At 42.9% G+C, this 20,222-nt stretch overlaps 1 protein-coding gene across 1 annotated transcript in view; it reads right to left on the bottom strand.

The window, feature by feature from the left end:
• Positions 1-1,755: 1,755 nt before the first annotated feature.
• The window catches only part of TXLNB (taxilin beta), a 36,490-nt gene continuing 18,023 nt past the window's right edge, over positions 1,756-20,222 (bottom strand). Inside the window, exons 5-10 of the mRNA XM_074896449.1 lie at positions 19,863-20,057; positions 18,060-18,179; positions 12,736-12,810; positions 7,292-7,384; positions 6,075-6,170; positions 1,756-4,973 (exon numbers count right to left, since the gene is read on the bottom strand). Coding sequence (XP_074752550.1) covers positions 4,161-4,973; positions 6,075-6,170; positions 7,292-7,384; positions 12,736-12,810; positions 18,060-18,179; positions 19,863-20,057 — 1,392 coding nt within the window. The 3' untranslated portion in view covers positions 1,756-4,160. The remainder of the gene's footprint in view (positions 4,974-6,074; positions 6,171-7,291; positions 7,385-12,735; positions 12,811-18,059; positions 18,180-19,862; positions 20,058-20,222) is intronic.

A 20,222-nucleotide genomic window follows, 5' to 3' on the forward strand; every position in this document is an offset into this window, starting at 1 on the left:
GACATTACTAGTGAAGTCTAGAATGAAAGTTTTACTGTATTTTACCAAGTCCCTGCTCTGGGTCACTTGCACTATTGCTGCAGTTCTGTCATCTGGTTTGTATATTCCATGTCTGCGTCTACTTCTGTTCAGTTTTGTGGGAAAACTTAAGCTGAAACAGATGAGCTGTTTCTTACTCATCTCTCATCAACAAGATTTATCATTACTGTGGTCTGCCAAAGGGATCAGAAATTAGGTGAGACGGTCATGTTAGCATCATGGACGTGATTTTAGCTGTCATCATGAAAAGCCCCTTACGTTTGGATAAGCTCTGGGTTATTGAAAAATCTCGTGTTTTGCATGTCCAGCAGGGTAGCTGTGAAATTTTTGAGGTGGCAAAGATCAGCCATGCAGAAAGGGAAAATGTTTTTGTTCTTTCCTTGCAACTTGTGTAAATAAAGGCTTTTTCTGGTGCAAAGCAGCAGAGCAATGGATGGTTTTAGTAAGGAGGATATAGCCACCATCACCACATCTTCTCACCCCCAAATCTGTGCCTGGTGGTATGGGAATAACTGCATGAAATAAAAGCAAGACTGAAGGAGGCAACCACACACCACAACACACACCAGGATTGATGAGACTGGCAGTATCAGTAGGAGAGCGATGAATAAGGATGAACAGCAGGGAAGACGCATGTCTCGCTGCTACTTAACTGCCTCTGAATGATCACAGAAGTGTGGTGGGTTTCTCTGTCTTGGGTGCGGAGGTACCTGAGGGAAGTGCAGCAGAGCTGATGTGCAGGCTGCGATCCCAAAGGCTTTTCACAAGGATGGTCCTACCATGCAGAGGGAATTTTATATGTAAAGTAGAGAGAAGAGGGGGGTCAGCAATTAATGTTGAAGAAGAATGAGAGGAAGTGGGTTAACCCACAAAAATCTGTGATGGTGATGGTGGTTTAAACTGCCAGTCTGATGCAATGGATGATGAACAGGTACATGGTTAAATTTTGTAGATTTTCTGCCTCTCCCGAGGGTACTCTAGCCTCCCAGAGCTCTGTAGGCCACGAGGTGACACATAAACGAACCCCATAGTTTGATTCTAAATGCTCTATTCGGCCTGGAATCAGTCAGAATTTTCCCTACATTTTTTTTCTCCCATCTCTAGTAAACACACAAAGCCAAATACTGGAACTAAGAGGTGGGAGGGTCACTCTCCTGTGCTCTCAGTGTTGTATGTATGCACTGAGAATGAGGAGGAAACTGCTGGGATAAAATGCTGTTGGTAGATGGTATGGAAGAAGAGAAGCAACAGGTATGGGGGTAGAAACTCACAGAGCAATAAGGATTACAAGTATGTGAGTGCAGTTTTAGATGCAAGAATTAAAAGGGCAAAAATGAGGAGGGCGGAATAGAGTGGGAGTGATTTTCCCATAAGGCTGTGTAATTATTCATGAGAGATGATGCTGTAAGAATCAATCATGACTATGTAGGAAGTTTTTATCTGTAGAATCCTTGTCTCCCTTCTTGCTGAAGTTGGAAGGTATGAGGCAACAATTATGTAATTAAAGATGCGACCATAATGATTATGCAAAATTAAAGTTGCAAGGCCATGTCGATCATTATTATTATGTAATTGAATGTTTGAATGTATAAGAAAACTTCAACAGTTAAAGGCATTCTAAGGGTCTACCTGAAGAAAAAAAAAGTTGGTTTCATGCAGGTAATTACTAAAATGGCAACAGAATCAAACAAGACCAAGAAAGGAAAAAAACCCACATTAATGGGTATATAAATTGCATTAAGTTTTAAAGTCACCCTAACAACAAACAAAAATGATAATGGAAACTATATTTCTACAGACTTAAGTCAATGGGAACTAAGAAAAAGTAAATCAGGTGAGTATAACTTTTTATCTTAGGATAAGGGTTTGTTATAGGTTAACATTTTCACAGGCACATAACTTGCTTGTTACAGCTTGTTTTTCAGAGAAGGCCATTTGCTTGGGGCTTTGAATCTGGACATTTGATGGTATACATCTTGCCTAATTTAGACACCTAATAATAGACATTTTAAATTTAAGCTAGTTGTATTAGACTGGCTTTAGAATCAGTGAAGAGAAATGGCATCTTCAGAGAGAAAGTAATTTCTTCTGTCTTGGGTGCCAGTCTTACTGTGAGATGACTTGTCCTCACAAGATGCCTATTATTCTCTACTGCTTATAAAAGGAGCTTAAGGTCACTAAGACTTGAATGATCTACTTCCAGGTGATTAAAGATGAGAAATAAATCCTGTTGGTCTTGGTGTCTAACATAAGGCACACACATTTGAAAACTGTAGCCATAACAGCTGCTTGTAAGGCCATATCAAGACAAACTGTTGCAAATCACACTGTATACTCCAACGGTTAGCTCTCAAAAAGCCTGGACCAAGCAGTGCAGACACAGACATAGTTAACCAGGGTGTGCACCATACTGGCAGTAGGCAAAGATTCAAACCCCACTTTTGGAGGGTGGTGTGCTGGAAGGACTCCATGACTACAGTCTCCCACAGCCTGCCAAAGATGGAATCTTTTCTCTTTGTTCACCTGTATCTCAACTCCAACTTGAATGAGTCACTTTGTCTTCAGGGGCTTCTTGGGTAAATAAATGTAATAAACATGGATTTGTTTGATTGTAACATTTCCCTTTCCAGCCTCTGGACATCTTGTTTAATTGCCCTTTTCAAATTCTTAAGCTATCCAGCTCAGACTCCAAAAGGCCTAGACTGAATTTGGAAGAAGGGGACGAGAAACAAGAAATGTGTCAACAGGATTTTTTTAACCTTCTTCCAAACAGTCTTCTTACTCTCTTGCTTGAAACAGTAGATCTGTCTGGGTAGGTACCCTCTCTTGCCCCCTTCTTTCTTCATCTTCGTTCTTGGTGCCAGAATCAACCAGTTTCTGACAAGCTGGCTACATTATTAAGCAATGGTGTGTTGGCAGAGGGGAAGAGCCAGTTAGACAAGAGATGGGATGAGAATGTAGCCAGTTCCCAAAGGTGTCTGAGAGAGGGATTCCTGCTTTCCTGGTACTTGTGCTCGACTCCGATGAATGAGGTGACAGGTGGGTGTGCTCACCCTTCTCCTGGAAGCATCAGCACATGCAGCAGGGCCAGGAGGAAGATGTGGTGAGGAGGTCCCTGTGGCTGTGGCTAGGAGAAATGGCACCATCCAGAAGCATGATCTCGGGGGTATCTTCTGGAATTAATACCTCCTGGTACCTTCTAGTGTAGCCCCACTCTGCTTTGTGCTTCTGGTCTAGAAGTTGGGATCTGCAACCAGCTTCTGAACTTCTGACCTCATTTGTGAGCTGGAAACAGCCGTGAGCCCCTCTGTTGGGCTCATGATCCCAAACAGTATGACAAACTAGCAGGTTTCTGTTGGATTCAGAAAGAAGGTTGTGACCCCTACCTTGGGAATTGCCATCAATTTGGAAATTGCTGTTGTTTTCAGTCATTTTATGAGGAATTTAGAAAAGATCTTCTCCCCTCCCTTGTAGTTCTGTTGAAAGCAAAACCTCTTTTAGAACACTAAGCAGAAAAGACCAATTCAAGGCAAGGCTAATAGCTTGTGGGTGTTCAGGCCAGACTGATGAATCGTAGTTTACTCGTACAAAGATTAATCTTTTGTTATTGCACCTCTTCTTGGATATGGCTGACCACATTGATAGTTTCACTATTTTACTTTGTAATTACAGATTTCTTTTGCCTCATTTATTAAAAACACTGTGTCCAAGTAGGCCATCTTTTATGCAACATCATAACAAACAGATACAATTAATTATGAGTCTTTAAATATATGTATGTGAATTGCAATAATTTTTGAAAGGTGAAACTTCAACACTTTAAAATTATTTTGCTGAATTAGATGACTCATTATGCCTGGGAAAAAAGATCCTGTAATTTCATTGTATTTTCCTGTCATTAAGAAAATATTATGCTTCAAGCAGATGAAGGACAGCAAAATTTGCAGACCCATTATTACCAGATAGTGGTAGCAAAGAGAAGTGCATTACATTTGCCTACAGATATGTGTGTGTGTTTTAGCACCCACTTTTTGTTTCTTTAAAAAAAAAAAAAGGTATTAATTTAGAGGACAAAGTAGAGCTGTGGCTTGTAGAAGACAAGCCTGGACACACCCGTGTCTTCAATCCACTGCTTCCATGTCTGCGTCCCCTGTTTGCTCTGAGGACTGACCTTGGACAGATCTCTCTGCTGGGTCATCCACACATTCTTCAGCTTTTGGTGGACTTTTCGTGGGTACTGGCATACTCCCAAGGGGAGTAGACATGCTTTGTGTGGGTGTTGGCATGTTTTCGGGGGTTGCTGGCATGCTTTCAGTGGGTTTTGGCACATTCCCTGTGGGTACTGGCATGCTCTCAGGAGGTATTGGCACACTTTCTGTGGGTGTTGGCACCCTTTCTGGAAGCATGGGCATGCTTTTGGTGGGGTTTGGCATGTTCTCGGTGGGTGTTGTCATATTTTCAGTGGGCACTGGCGTGCTCCCAGTGGGTGCTGGCATGTGTTCAGTGGGCGTTGGTGTGCTCATGCTGGGCTGCTCACAGCAATTCCCAGCCTCTGACTGTGGGGTGAGAGGGGAGGGGACCTCTGGTATCAGGACAGCATTACATGTTTGAGTGTCACAGGTCTCTGGATTGCTGCTGTTGCTTGGGAGGGACTCCTCTGCCTTGTGGGACACCCTGAAAGCTTCAGCCAGCTCCTTCAGCATGCTCTTGTCAGTAGCGTGCAGATCAATGCTAGCCTGCTCAGAGGAGGAAGGACTTATATCAGTGTCGTCTTCTTCTTCTAAGATGTCATTTCCATTCACCTCTTCAGGGAACTGTGCTTGCTTTATTTTTTTGTACAATTCATTCCTCTCTTCCTGCAGAGCCCGGCAAAGGTTCTCTAGCCTCTGGATTTTCAGCACAAAGCACTCATATTCCTTGGACCTCATGGCTTTCTGTGGTCAAAGACATCAGACAAAGGTGCAGACTGTTTAGGTGCATGCAATTCATTGGTGGAACTGGCAATTATGAAACAGTTTGAGATCTAGGCAGCCCTCACAGGACTCTGCCAGGTAGCTGGCTTTCCCCAACCGCTCTACAGTAACTATGGTCTTTTGTACTGAAGCTTCAAGAGGTAATTCACCCCCGTTACTGCAGTGTATTAGCATTCTTCATACAGATTCAGATCAATGTAACTCAAAAGTATTTGCAGGAATACCTGTTGATGGTCTGTAGAGATGGAAAAACGTAGTGGATATCCATATAGATGAGCGTTCAGAAGCCTACCTGGATTTCTGGTGGACATGGGTGTGAATTTGTGGGAAAACAAGCTGTATTATATTTTTTGTTTATTTTGCTTCTAGGTTCTGTGAGAGCAACCTTAACTGGAACATTTTTTTTGCTTCTACACCCAGTGAGGAAACACGAGATACAGAAACCCGTAGAAAGAGCAATAGCACAGAGCTACAAAGCTAACCAGAAAGACCTGGTTCATTGTAAGCTTGGAGTGAAACTTCAGGCAGCCTCTTATCTTATTTGAACAAGTTCCCACGTGCTTATGAATTTCCTTTGCAATGCCCCTGTGACAGTATGTTTAAAACTATGGTGAGCTACAGTACTTGGTTTTGGCTCTTAGAGTTTGCCTACACAGGAAGTTAACAAAAGGCATGAATTTAAAGTTCATTAGCTAGAGCACATTAATTCCCTGGGTGGATGCTCTTATGCAGAAAGAAAGTAGCGTGAAGTGAACTAATGCCAATTTGCTTCTATGTGAGAGCATTAACAATCATACATTTTTAGAGCACTTCAAATTCACAGTTACATAATTCAGTTTCTTGTGGACGTCATGAATGTCTCTGAACAATTTAAGAGCTCCAGCAAGTTGAGACTGTCTTTTTCTTTAAAGACATCTAATTAGCAAAGTAGCTTGAAAAAAGGACCCTTACATTCAAGAACAAAATTTTCATTGACTTCTGGTGATTTTAGGTCATCTCATCTCCTAGCTAAAGCTTTATGTGGGGAAAGAGGTGCATCCTGAGAAGAAAAAGACTGCTCACCTCTTCAATCATGTCCAGTAATGCTCTGTTACAGTTCTCAAACCTGGATTTCCATGTAGCAGTATCCTTTTCCAACTTCTTCATTTTCTTTGTCATCTATAGAAGCAGGAGGAAAAGCTGAATCACAACAGAAATTCTATGCTGCCGATGAAATTAGCACAGCCTTTTTTATTCAGGTCTTGGCTGTACTCATAACTCTGCTACCAGCAGCTGTAGTGGCTGTGCTAAGTAATAATTTATGTTAAGGGATGGATTTAGTTTTAAGTAGCTGCCATATAACTTTCAACCTCCAGTCTGTAGTCCTAAAGTAGGACTGGCTGATTATGTGGTTAAAAGCATAGCCAACTTCCAGAGTACAAGCTATCACAAAAACAAAAGGTGAAGAAAAGATGGAATTATTCTGTTTGCCTCTTTACCAGACCAGTTAGATTCCTGAGAAGTTAAAGAAGGGGTTGTATCTTCTGAGCCATCACTGCCAAGGAAATTCCCTCTGGATTAGTCACCTCTATACTACCACCAAACACAGCACTATCTAAATAGCACCATCTTTCCCTTTGGTTTTCTGCAGACTGAACTCTCTGTGAAGATCATTAGAGGTTGTCTGGATTAGGGCATCAGGATTTTGGACCCTGGTGGCACAGCAGAATATTGTTTATTATGAAAGTGGGTACGACACGTGGGTGTGTTTGGTTTTTTTTGACTCCCGTTCATTACAGGAAATAAGTATACCAGCTGCAAGGAAACAGTCACTTGGGCTTAATAGTGGGAAGGTGTTGGTGGCCTTCAGCTCTGCCTACACGCTCCAGTGGGAAGACGTATAGAGTGTGTCAACCTCTCTGCACCAGTATCAGTCACTCAGGAGGCTCTGGACACTCCTGGAGACATGGGCTGACCAGTGCAGCTCCAGACTCCCCCTTTGGTATCTCTTGAGGGTCTATACCCAACCACCACATTAGGTTTTAGGTAAAAAGTTTATTCTTCCAGGCAATTTCGGTTTTAGCTGAAACGGAAAGTGAAATACTCAGCTTGCAGTGCTGAAGTCTAAGCTGCTGTCAGTCATGTCTGAGTGTGCCCCAGATCTTATTTGGATGTTGATGAGATTGTTCTCCAAAATGTGCAGAAACAGTTCCATACCAGATAAAATTATTGTGGTGGGAAATAGCAAAATCTAAAAGGAAAGTCTCAAGCACAGAGTTCAGGTATGAGTTGCTACTCACTTTCTCCATCTCCTGTTTGAATGTGGCAAACACTTCATTGCTTTTGGTCAATGTTTTCTGAAATTCTTCAAACCTTTCAGAGTAGAGAGTGATCTGCATTAACAGAGAAAAAAAAAACAAACCAGTAATTTCAGTCTCCAGGATGGTGAACTTCTACTTTGATAGAAGAAAATAAGTATTCTGTTTGGACATGGAAATTAGCTTCTGTTTGGAGACCATGAAGCACAGATATTAGGGAACTGAAAGTCTTTGCATCTTTTTAGGTTGCAAACTATTAATAATTCCTATGTTGCAGAAAGTAAACTGAGGAAGAATAAAAAGACCCAGGCCAATGATTTTAAAAAGACCTGAGAATTATGGGTGCTCTATACTCCTGAATGTTGCAGCTATGGTGTCTCTACATAGGTTGTCCAGAAGAAAAAGAATTCCCTAGAAGTGGAGACTTCTGAAAACATTTCCCTTGACAACACTTTGGAGACTTCAGGAGGACAGCATTGACGTCTACAACGTTTTCCAGTCCCTGCCTTTCCTCATAAGACCTGTATACTTCTTTTCTGTGTACAGCTGTGGCTCACATCTACAGGAAAGGACTCCTAGGATGACCTACAGAATGGAAAATGATAATGTGATCCCTGGGCCACCCCCATGGGCAGGGACTAACCTGAGCTGGTCTGACCACCGATGCTGTGCAGGACCAGGCAGTGGGATTAACTCAAGGTGAGAGCCAGCATGGTCAGAGCTGTGCCTGAGCTCTAAACCTTGCTTCACCATGCAGACCTCACCAAACTCCAACTTTAACCTGAGGGCATAAGCTCTGGCAGGCTTTAGCGGAGGAGCTCAGTACAGCCTGGCTGCCCACATGTTTACCTGCCTTCCTGATTACCCAACAAGCCAGACTTGGAGCTGGGTGCTTCCCTGGCTATGCTGCTTCTGACATCTGAGCAAGCTGGGTGAGAGCATCCCCACATCATGCTGCAGCCATAGTTTCTCATCTTCCATCTTTCCAGTCCCCATATGATGGCTTGGGCTGTGGCCAGGAGCTGCACCAGGCAGCACTTGTGCTTCACTGGACTCCACCGTTGAAGAAGAGTGTCACTGCTCTCTTCCTATGCGATCTGGCATGCAGGGTAGCCCCACTACTGAGCAAAGCCCACCCTTTGCTTCACACTGCCATGATTCTGCACTGGATTCCTTCAAGCTGTGTCCCTGCAGTGTAGCTTGAGCAAGCTGAGAGGGCACCTTGTCAGCTCTGTTTTGTAGCCTGCCTGTGAACTGCAGCTGTGGGCAAGGCCAGCAAAGGCAGAGAAAATAATCTCCTGCCAGCCTCTTTTGCCAGTTTCACTTTGCTTCATGAAGCAGAGTAGAAGAAAGATCTGTTGCAATGTGCCAGTGTTTAAGACTGTTAGGGTTCCATATTTTGCTATCAGTTTATACCTGGTAGCCACTTGAAAATTCATCTGTGGATGTATTTTGTCAGTAATCCATATTTTTATATCTAAAATCTGTGGATATTTTTGGGAAAAAAAGTGTTCTAAAGATTTGAGGTTAGTTTTTCTGTAAGATTTTCTTGTTTTCTGCTTTTTTCTGTGTTTGTTTTGTTTTGTTTTGTTTTTTTTCTGGGTGGGAAAAGCACTTTCAAAGCTCCAAAATCATGCAGGATGCTAGAGAGATAAAGCACAGTTATCTGCTCTTTGGAAAAGAAGACCAGCTCCAACTCAGCCACCTTGGTTCTGGTGCCAGAGCACCCCCAGCAGTGTTTAGGTGATCGGACATTTCATCTGTCCAGCCTGACAGCTCTCGTTAGAAAAAGAGTGATTGATGTAACGCGCAGTGGCCGAGGCTGGGTGGGTGCAGAGCAGTGGGATATTCAAGAGCAGCCTGCAGTATCCAGGCATCTAGCTGGAGGCTAGCTGCCCTCTCCGCACCCACACAGAGCTGACTAAATGTTTAGTTAGGAGCTTTTATTGTGTGGTGCCAGTCAACACACACCCTCCCCCGATACTACTCTTCAGTTACCAAGGAACAGAAGATATAGAAAACGTTGCTAATAGTGAGGTGGGTTGAATTCTGATTTTGAAATCAGATATGGTTATTTCATGTTTCATGTTCATTCTGACTAGTTGTTACGATGCCCCTTGTCATGGCCGTAACTGCAGTGTACGGTGGATATGCCCGAACTAAGTTTAAACTAGGTAGTGGCTGTGAATATGGCACTGGCCGCAGCCCTTCCCTGCCAAGCTGGGTGAGGGCATGGGAGTTTAATCCACACAGAGCTCTGTGGTGCCAATATCAGAGCTAGCTGTTGTGAAGCTTGCATGTCTGTATTTATACTAGGCTGTAGCCAGAACTGTGACCTATGCAGAAACAGAAAGTCAGAGGGATTTGTTTTAGCAGTCTGAGTGCCACAGTGTAAGTGGGACACTGATACCAAGTGGGACATTTGGAATAGACGTCATGGCTCTAAGGAGAAATGCCTGAGCATCCCAAAGCAAGTGAGGGAGTGGGGGTGGGAGCCAGCAAACCAGGGCTCCTAACTCAGAGCTGTTGTCTTAAGAAAACCTCACCTCAATTCTCTGTCTCTGCTTTTCCCTTCCAATTTTTGCCTATTGTTTTAGATTAAAAACCTTTCAGGTTTTAACAGGGCAAGCTCAGATCTCAGATGGGGCTCTAGGCAGTACCATAGCACCAAGAATAGCTTCTGCAATTTAAATTTGAATAATAAATTAATGTTGTCATAGTGGCTGGGAACAGGCTGTGAGAGCTGTCTCTCACTAGGAGCATTTACACATGCTCCTCCGTTAGGGAGACGAGGAGCCCCTCACTGCTGCCCACTGCCCATGCAGCCCCTCTGACAGCGAGGGCAGAGAGAGTGGAGGCAGTGGCGCTGCCAAATGAAAACGTGAAAGAGCAAGGCTTTGGGAAGAAGGGGGATCTCACCATCGCCATACTGTGAGTGAGGGTGCTACAGCGAGGATGCCCCTTAGTACCTCTCACATTCTTCTCAGTTGCCATAGCCCAGTGGCTGCACTACACCACGTAAGAAAAATTAAAGGTCTCAGCTGACTTTTGTCTTCTCACTTTGTTTCAAAGCATGAAGCTAAAAAAGCCTGCCTAAGCAACATGCCTGGGGAGGCCTGCAGCATCCTGGGAAGCAGCACCACGGTTTGGGTGTATTCTCTCAGCTGGTGACAGATCCCTGTCACCATCTGGAGGGTGAGATTTGGCCATCTCAGTCACACTGCTGTCCAGAGACAGGCTGGCATGAAGCTGATGTCCCCTGATTCCTTACAGCTCAAGGAAGCAGTGAGTGTTCATCACCTCCTCTAAAATGGAGGGGTATCTCCCTCACTATAGCAGGCAGTGAGAGCTATACTATGGCTTCTCCTTATCTCCAGTTATCTCTTACCAATGTCTTCTCATAATTTCCATGCAGTTGTTCCTCTGCTAATATTTATTTGTTGGTTTGTGCTGTTTGCATCAAGGAGCTCTTTATGCTCTTTCTGTTCTGCGCTAAGCACAATGCCTTGCATGACAGCACCTGGTCCATGAGGGAGGCCCTTCAGTGCTACCATAGTGGAAATAATAATAATAATAATAATAATAATAATAATAATAATAATATTCCCAGTAATTCCAAATGGAGGCTGCTGTGTAAGTGACAGAGCTCTCACACTTGGGTAGAACACCTAACTTTATGTTTCATTTCAGCAAGTGAATCACTTAATTTTTGTCTACACAAGTCTGAAAGGGGCACATGTATTATCAATGCCTTTGCAGGCTTGTTTGACTGGATTTTTCTAAGAACAATTTTACTGTTTCAGATGTATGCTTAATATATTCTAGCTTTTATCAATACCTTCAGTTTCATTAAACGGGCTACAGAGGTCTGACTGCGTACAAAGCTCGTTCTGGCTGAACATAAAAGTTTAATTAAAACCACTCTGAGAAAATTGGGAGCAGGTTTGCAGTCGGGACAGGCTCAGCTGGAGGCCTTTGAGGTTTGGTTGCAGAACCTGTCAAACTGGTGTCAGCAGCAGTTTATGTGATATTCCTTGGTGTGCTTATCTTAGCCTTTGAAAAAGCACATAAAGGACCAAACCCCTCTTAGCAAGTTTCCAGGTTATCAGTTTAATGCTATCCTTTCTTGAGTGCTCAACAGGTAGGAATTAGACCATCTACAAGAGTAGAGCTGGAACAACTTACCAGTACAATTAACTGTGATCAAGGGCTAAGAAGTGGCTTCCTGACGGGTGAGGGCAGCTGCAAGAGGGGCTGAAGGACTGACACCAAATCCCCCACCACAATCCCTGATAAACTCTGTTTGTGGGGACCTTTCTCACAGGCAGGTCAAAGAAGATAAATCTACATACTGTTTCTGTAAGTCTAGGAAAATCTACCAATGCTGTGTCTTTTTGACGTGGAAGTCCAGCATGTCATCTTGTGTTCTCACTGATATTCAAGGGCATTTATTACATTGGTCTCTAAGTGTAGTATATACTGCCTGTTTCTTGGTTTTACTGCCTTTCACTCCAGCCCGACTCTTAGTGTAATTTTGGCAAGTAATTTTATTTTATTGAATGTTTCAAATTCCATCTAAACACTGAAATCCTAGAGGCCCCTTTGTATAATCTCTTAGTAGGCAGAATTCCTGCTAAAGTTAATGAAAACACTGCCTTCACACCCCACTCCAGAAAAGCACATGAGCACATCAGCTCCAGTTTGGTAAACATGTTTCATGATATGTATGTACTCCAGTGCTTTACTGTATTAGAAACCTGCCTGAAGGGTAGTTACAGTGAATAATCAAGCCAAAGCACACACATTGTTGTGTGGTTGAGTACTGTGAACACTCATAAATCACAGCACTGTAGAATGGTTTGGGTCAGAAGGGACCTTTAAAGATCATTTAGTCCAACCCCCTGCCATGGGCAGGGACACCTTCCACCAGACCAGGGTGCTCAAAGCCCCGAACAACCTGGCCTGGAACACTGCCAGGGAGGGGGCAGCCACAGCTTCTCTGGGCAACCTGTTCCAGTGCCTCACCACCCTCACAGTGAAGAACTTCCTTACAGCTAATCTAAATCTACTCTCTTCTAATTTAAAACCATTACCCCTTGTTCTATCACTACAAGCCCTAGTAAAAAAATCTGTCTCCATCTTTATTATAAGCACCCTTTAAATACTGAAAGGCTGCAATAAGGTCTCCCCAAAGCCTTCTCTTCTCCAGACTAAACAACCCACATGCCACACTATGATTTGCAGTATGGGCGTTACCTTACAGTTGGCTTGAAAATAACCTGTTTCCTTTGCAATAGTCTATGAGATGTAGATTGAGGCTAGGAGGAATACATAGGAAGTAGTTCGGATACTTTACCTGGAACATGCATCACAGGTTAAAAACTGGGAAACAAAGGCACACCATGCAATCACCTCTCCTACGTCACCTGTGCCTGCAGGACTGTCTCTTGCTCTTTTAACATTTTGGCCTGGAGCTTCCATTCTGCAGCTTGATTCAGGAGCTGTGTTTTGGGCAACAGAGAGAAAATTGTTAGGTCTCTAGTTTATCAGTTGGAAATCCTCGTCCTCCAGCTACCTATGCTTCTGCCACTGATAAGGAGTGATCTAACTTTCAGAGGAATGTAGTTAGAGGAGTTAGGCAAGACAGAGTAGTGCTATCCTGAGACATGGGACAAGGCATTTGGTTTACAAAGGCATATTTGAATAGGATTTCAAAACTACTTGGCATGAAGTGTGTAGTACAGTGGACTCTAAAAAGTGTGTATTTAACCATATCTTCACCAGACTTCTACAAAGTGAATATGATACTTTCTGGCACATTCATTTCAGCACAGTTCTGGCCGCATTCCTGCTCTCCAGTGAATGGCAAACTCCCTTTTGCATTAATGATCAGAACTTAGCATACATGTACCGTCACAGTCAGATGTGCCTCAAAAAATCTTTGAGCTTTCAGAAAGGGAATGCATACTAAATGTCATACATTTACTGGTGTCTGTTATCTTTGGGCTCCATTTGCATTGACATGCTATCAGCAGAGAGTCCCAGCTCAGGGTGATAAATGTCTCACTTAAATCAAGGAGGCAGCCCAGGAAGAGCTTGACTGCAGTTTCATCCCTGGCTGCTCCTGGGAAGGTGTGATTCCCTGCTACAAGGTATTTGGCAAAATGACATTCTGATGCGCAGGCTGCAGATGGGAGGGTTGGTCGAGGCTGAGTGAATTGTAGGAATGAGGTGTACAAGACTTTTTCAGGCTGCAGTTCTGAGTCAGCACTTCCAAAGTGTGCAGTAATATTCTAGCAATTGGTTTAATCTGAAAGCAGGAAACATTTACTGAAGTGTTAAAGAAATGTGCTTATTGCCTACCAAACATTTATAAAACGTTTTATTGGTTAGGCTAAATATATTTTAGAAAAAGAATGCTAATGATAGCTTGAGAAATGAGATATAAACAAGTTAGTTTGCCGCAGGACTTTCTCCTGTTGGATTAAATTGTACTGTTTAAAATAGCACAGTTGGGGTCTGAAAATATATTTAAAATAAAAGTGCTATGTAAGTTAACAGATCTCATATTGGAAGTGAAAGGTGAGTAGAACCACATGCAGAAAACGTATCTGACCCCTAATAAAAATTTTTATCCTAACCATTTTGTTGGAAATAACACATGTAAACTATTTGAATACCACCCGGCAAAAAAGCTGAGGATGTTCTCTACAAAGGCTGACTGAACAACATGATGAATTCTCTCCCTGTCTCGCTATTTGTGGCACAAAGACTATATGAATTAAACTTGTGGCTTATGTATATATATATATATATATAAGCTCTAGAAAAATCTTTCTTCCATCAATTTGGCCTTTTTATGTGGATCGACTGAATTTTTGCCATCTACAGTTTCCTAGACAAGAATGTTTTACAGCTCAAGTATGCATTCTATGAGGAAATACCACGTTCTGTTTATTTTATACCTGCCTCTTAATATTTATTTTGAGAATTTAATTTGATGATTTGTTCAATGGAGATAAATCAATTTCTTGAGTTTAGATCTTGTTGACTAAAATTTCAAATAGGTTGTGTCATAGCAAGTAAAAAGAGATGGTAAGAGTATGCCTAGGTTAAATGAGCCTCAGTTCATGCATTTGGAAGAGGGTATGTTTTACACACATGAAAATAATTAAATTTTTTAAAAGTTTGGATGAAATCTGGATTTCTAAGTTTCATGTTTCTTTGATATATACTTGTTTGAGGGTTGGGGTTGGGGTTTTTTTTAGGAATTACAGGGTATCTGGTTTGAATGATTTAATGAGTGCTTTGAAAACTTTCAGAGCTACCCAGTCCCTAGGCCAGTCATTATTTCCAAGAACTGGGTTTTTATATGCATTTCTTCAATCTCAGCTATGGTTACCTTCATACCCAGTGTGCCTGGGATAATGAAAAGTTCCCACCTTCCATGCCATGTCTTCTGCCACAACACAAGAGATGGACAGAGAAAGCAAAGAAAGTTGTTTCTTTTGCTTGTTAATGAAATCCTTCTTCTCTCCTATTGACCCACATAGCCTTTGCAGCCAGGAAAAATCCAAGAGTTAATAAACTCTTCTGTAATGGAAGCAAGCCACACAGAGGTTTGCTCAAATTAGTGCGTGCTCTTATGCAGCCTGAGGTCACCTGCAAACACCAAGCTGGGAGAAAATGAATCAAGAGAACTGATGTACTTATTAATAGGCTATGAAGTGGTAACAAGGAAGCTGAAGTATAAAGAAATGAATAAATATTGCATGTGGTGTTTACAAAGCAGCACTTCTGTGAAATGCGGTGATGTTATACTATATTATTAGAGCTGTGATAGTGCTGGAGGCCCAGACAGTCACATCATTCTCAGGACTAAAAAAAGCCAGTCCCCAAGAACACACATTCCAATTTAATGACATGAATCTAGGGACTGGCTTAATGAAAATTAAGATTCCCTTTTTGCTGCCAGACTCTGCAAATTCCAATTGTGTAGAAATCTAATCAATACCTTCCAGTCATATATTTGAAAGCCACAGAGGCTTTAAACTGCAATTAATTGCACATCAGAGTTTGTATTACAAATGCTAAAAATGTATGATATAGTGAGGAAGTCCACTTAACATTGACCAGTTATGGATGGTAGCAAAATTGTATCCTTAGGTAAAGTTGACCCTTCAGGAAGGCCACACAGTATAAAACATTGCTCCTTATACAGGGAATCACATTCTTAGTTGCATGTGTAGGTGAATTGTGTGAGCAATGAGATAACCTGACTATTGAGAAGTGATGTACAGAGGCTGCAGGATGGGACATCTCTCCTTGTCTGAGGTAAAGGAAGTTTTGTATAGGGGCAAAGATTTCTACATGGAAGAACTGCCTAGGAAGGCATCAAAGTGAGCCTTTAAGGAGTAATCAAACAGATAAAAGAATACAAGAATTTTCATTTAAAGACATTTGCAAAAACCTGAAGCAAAAGTCAGGCACAGGGATGTAATAAATGGTATGGAAAGGTTCTGAAAGCTGTTCCCTCAAATGACAGGATGTTGAAATGCAGTAAGGCTCTGACTTTGCACATTACTGAGCTGGAGAGAGATACAACTAAATTAGAAGACTCCATCAAAACCACCTTGATTTCATACATATATACATTACTCCCACAGACACTAGCACAATAGCTGGGTGGGTGGGACTAAGAGCTCAGCAATAGGATCGAGGTGGGAGACAAGTGTAGGCTAGCTCTCTGGGTCCTGGGCTACCTGTGATGAATCATGACATGCTAATTGTGCCTTGACTCATTGCATGGCTTTTGGCCAGTCACTTCAGTTCTTCAGCTAAATCTACCTTGCTCTGAGGTGATACAGCCATACACCGCCAACCTACCTCAAACACAGGGTTTTTAAGCATGAGTTTGGACAGTGTGAAAAAATATTCTTTGTACATGGTGCATATCATTATACACCCACTGCTTAAAGGCTTTGTAGCTTTTTTCTGAACCTGTTATTTCATAGGTACTAGTCATACACACAGCAAAGACACAAAGAAAATCTCTCACTCCCAAATGTAGATGGTGATGACTTTCACTGCTTTAAAAGAAATGAAAGTATCAAAACTGTGTATATCAGTTCTGGACAAAATATACAAAGAAGGTTTGGCTAGAAACAGGGCTGGTTATAGGCTACAGGTAGCCCCAAAACTCATATTGTGTGACACACAGCAAGAAAGGTCATTGATAGAAGTCTGTATGTGTCAGTTTTCCACAGAGATAATGTCTGTCTTTCACATCTTCTGTTTTTGTCCCCGTATCTGAAATGTGGTGCTCAGTACCAAAACTCCCAGTGACAGCAGTAAAATAAGCCCAAATTTGTTTATCCTTGTAAGGGATTTCTTGGAAATGTTTCCTTGGGTTTGAATCTGACAAGAATCAATGGTCATGAATGAAATTTTGGGATTTGGCTTTACATAGGCCTCACAGTGACAGGGAATAACTCAGCTGGGACACAAATTGTCATGCAGTGACATGCAGATGTGCACACGGAGAAGCTTCCAGTCTTCCTCCTCAGCCTTTAATTAGGAGTAAAGCTGAGCAGGAGTGGGTCTCCCAGCTGCAAGATCAGTGCAGAGACAGAGGATAAGTGCTCTTATGGGCAATTTTTTGTAAGAGGTGTTTGCTGTGCTCTAGCTACAAGGTTTAGACCCCCACATTTGCATCCATATTTTATGATACCTTGTGCACGCTAGTGCTAATTAATCTGTTTCCAGATATGGGGAGGGGATAAATATCCTCTCTTTAGAGCTCTCTCATGCTGCTCCTGAGTTAGCTGAAGGACTGGTGAAAGCTAAAGCTTTCTTCCAGCCGATGAGAGCTCATTGCTCCCCCTGAGGAGTTTCAGCTGCTGCCACCACCCAGGAGAGGGACTAGGTTGAACTCTGATACTTTGTAGGTGTGAGGATTGCTGTGAAAATACCAGGCAGCCTGAAAAAAAATAATTTTGGTCTGATTGAGTCTCAAGATGTGTGAGACCAGAGAGGAGTGCTCTCCTTCTGTCCCAGCTGTGCCTGCAGGGAATATCCTACCTGGAGCTGCTCCTCCCCGTCCCTCTCCTAGAGGTGTCCCCTCTGCTAAGTAGAGAGGAATGGCAGACAGGGCTGCTAAATGAATCCAGACCCTTCCTGCCCAACAGAGGCACTGACAGACCAATGTGGGGAAGGGGAACCTCTGCAAAAGAGAAGGCGAAGCTCTGTCACAGCAAGCAGCTCCTGTGGCCGCCTCTGCTGGCAAAACGGGACCCACGGGAGGACATCTGGGGAGGCTCGGAGCCTGGGAGGATACCAGCCTTCAGCCAACTCACTTTAATCTCATGTTTTTGTTCTCCTCTCTGATTGTTTAAATGTGCTCATTTATCATGTGGGGAGATGGGGTATCAAATATCAGAGCTGTTTGAAAACTAATGGCATCACCTGACTCAGTGTCACGATGAATCAACTGTGTAGTAACGGTGAGTTAGCTAGAGCAGTCTTGCTCTAACCTACTGCTCTGCAGTTTGCTTCAAAACCTGTAAATGCCAATGAAAGCAGCCTTTCAGGGGCTGTTTCTTTACACTGAGCATTGACAGTAGCAATAAAAACCTCTCTGCTAATATATCACAGCTCGGACCTGAAGAACCAATATATTAGTGAAATAGCATGCAAGGCTCATTTTGGCCTAAAGTCAGATAAAAGACAGACAGATTAGAAGGATAGGTACGTATTCCTTTTCTTTCTGATGTCGCTCCTCGGCTTCCTTCATCATTTCCTGAGACTGCTCCAACTTGGCATCCACCAGTTTCTGTTGAAGTTCTCTGTGCTTAAATATTTTATCAAGGTGCTGCAAGAAAATAAGTTCCGCTGAATGTGCAAGTTTAATTATGTACACAGATCTTCATGCTCATGCATGTACAGCTATCTACTGGAACATTCATGAGACAAAAATATTGCAAAATAGGAAGACTCCCCATCTATTGCAATTACTGAAAAACTACAGCACTGATAAGAAGAAACTGTGCCATAATTTGCATGGGAAGGGAAACCTGTTTACATGATCTATTTTGATTTATTGTAGGAAAAAAAAGAAAAAGCCTTAGTGTCTTTGCAAGTTCTGTGGTCTACATATGAAGTCAACAGTATAATCCAACATAAGCGAAGATCAAATAACTGCTCATCATTAACAAATATGCAGGGGAAATACTTCTTTTGAGCTGTTAAGTGGCCAGCAGATCTAAGCCACTGTGTGGATAAATGTGTAAAGACACATTTCACCTGCAGTGCTTGGGAGCATGTGCACAGCTCATGCCATCCTTTCTGTGACACAAGCCCTGTACACCCCCTTTGCTCTGGCCACACGTGTGCAACGTGGGCTTGGAGGGCCTGGGTGACGGTACATGAGTGGGGGTGTGGAGGAGGTCAGACCAGATGAATCAGAGGCCTCCCCCAGCCTGTAAAAATGTCTGGCTCCATGGTGACCTTCAGGAGGTGACTGCTGCTGCTAGCCCTCTTCACTCTTGCTTCATTTAGGTAAAACTTGCAGGAGCAAATATTCTGAGTGCATCCCTCTGCTTTACAATTTCTTCACATAGAAACCACAAGACAAGGAATATACATTGCCTTTGTTCATCATAAGACTTCATACATGATGCAACAGATTTGGAAATTTATGTATTGTATTGGGCATTCCAGATTGTAAGGGCAGATCACTGATGTTTTATTCAGCATGATAACGTCTGGTTGCACTGAGGCTGACAGTAAATGTATTTAGAAACAATAAAAAGACCCACTATGATATTTGTTACTGTTTGTCATAAAATAAGATAAAAATGGTAGTTTGGGATTTTACTGGAAAGTTGGGTTTTTTGTGTTAAAATTTTCTGACCAACTCTAATGTTTACAGAAAGAATAATTTCCCATCTGCCTATTATCTGCTAGATCTTATGGTAAACATTGTGCCTGCAAAGAAGAATCTATTCCAATGGGAAGGGCCTCCTTTATCCATCGTCTTGATTTTCTGCTTCTGGGGAAGAGTCAAAGCATTTACATCAGAGCCCTCCTCAGCAACCTGCATTTGGCACAACCAGCAGAACAGGCTGTTCAAAAAGATGGGATATGGGACATGCTCGGTGGGGACTTGAGGGGAAGCAGGAAAGCAGTGCTGGGGGAGGTCCCTGGGGATTTAGGGGAGCTGTGAGGGGGCCAGGGGGCAGCTTAGCAGGCAGCTGGCACTCCTTGCTGCTTGGGTGCCTCGGCCCCTCTCACCGCAGCAGCAAGGGTGCTGTAGGCAGGGTGCTGGCCCACACAACTCCTTGACCACAGAGTTTGCCATGTGGAGTCTGGCAGGCTTGCTGCATGCATAGGCCAGCTCAGATGGCAAGGTGTGGTGGGGGCTACCCTCACTACCTTCACAAGACACCCAAGCGATAGCCAGTGGGGAGGCCAGGGTTCTTTCTGCTTTCTGCATTCCCCTGGGGAATCTGGGTTTGCTGCCTGTCCCCACAGGCAGCCAGGGCATTGCTCTCACCTCTTCCCGCAGCTCATACTGGTCAATGATGCTTTTCAGCTTCTCTGCCAGCTCCGTGTTCTCCTGGCAGAGCTTCATGTTCCTCTCGCTTTGCTGCTCGATCTGAGACTGGATTTCACTTAGCGTGCCCTGGAAATGATTAGTTATTTCTTTCCTCTTCTCATCTTCCTCCCGTGCCCGCTGAATTGTTTCCTCCTGTTGTTAAATGGGAGAGAGTGCAGTCATGTAAGTACGATGCATAATAAGCGGTTCCAGAAAGATACTGTTTCAGAGTAGCATAAGGCTTCCCTTTGAAGGATTACTCATGTTTGCATTCCTCTTTGGAGATTTTCTTGCTTTCATCTGCTCTAGCATTAGGCA

This window comes from Athene noctua, chromosome 1 (assembly GCF_965140245.1).
Source record: "Athene noctua chromosome 1, bAthNoc1.hap1.1, whole genome shotgun sequence".
NCBI classification, from domain to species: domain Eukaryota; kingdom Metazoa; phylum Chordata; class Aves; order Strigiformes; family Strigidae; genus Athene; species Athene noctua.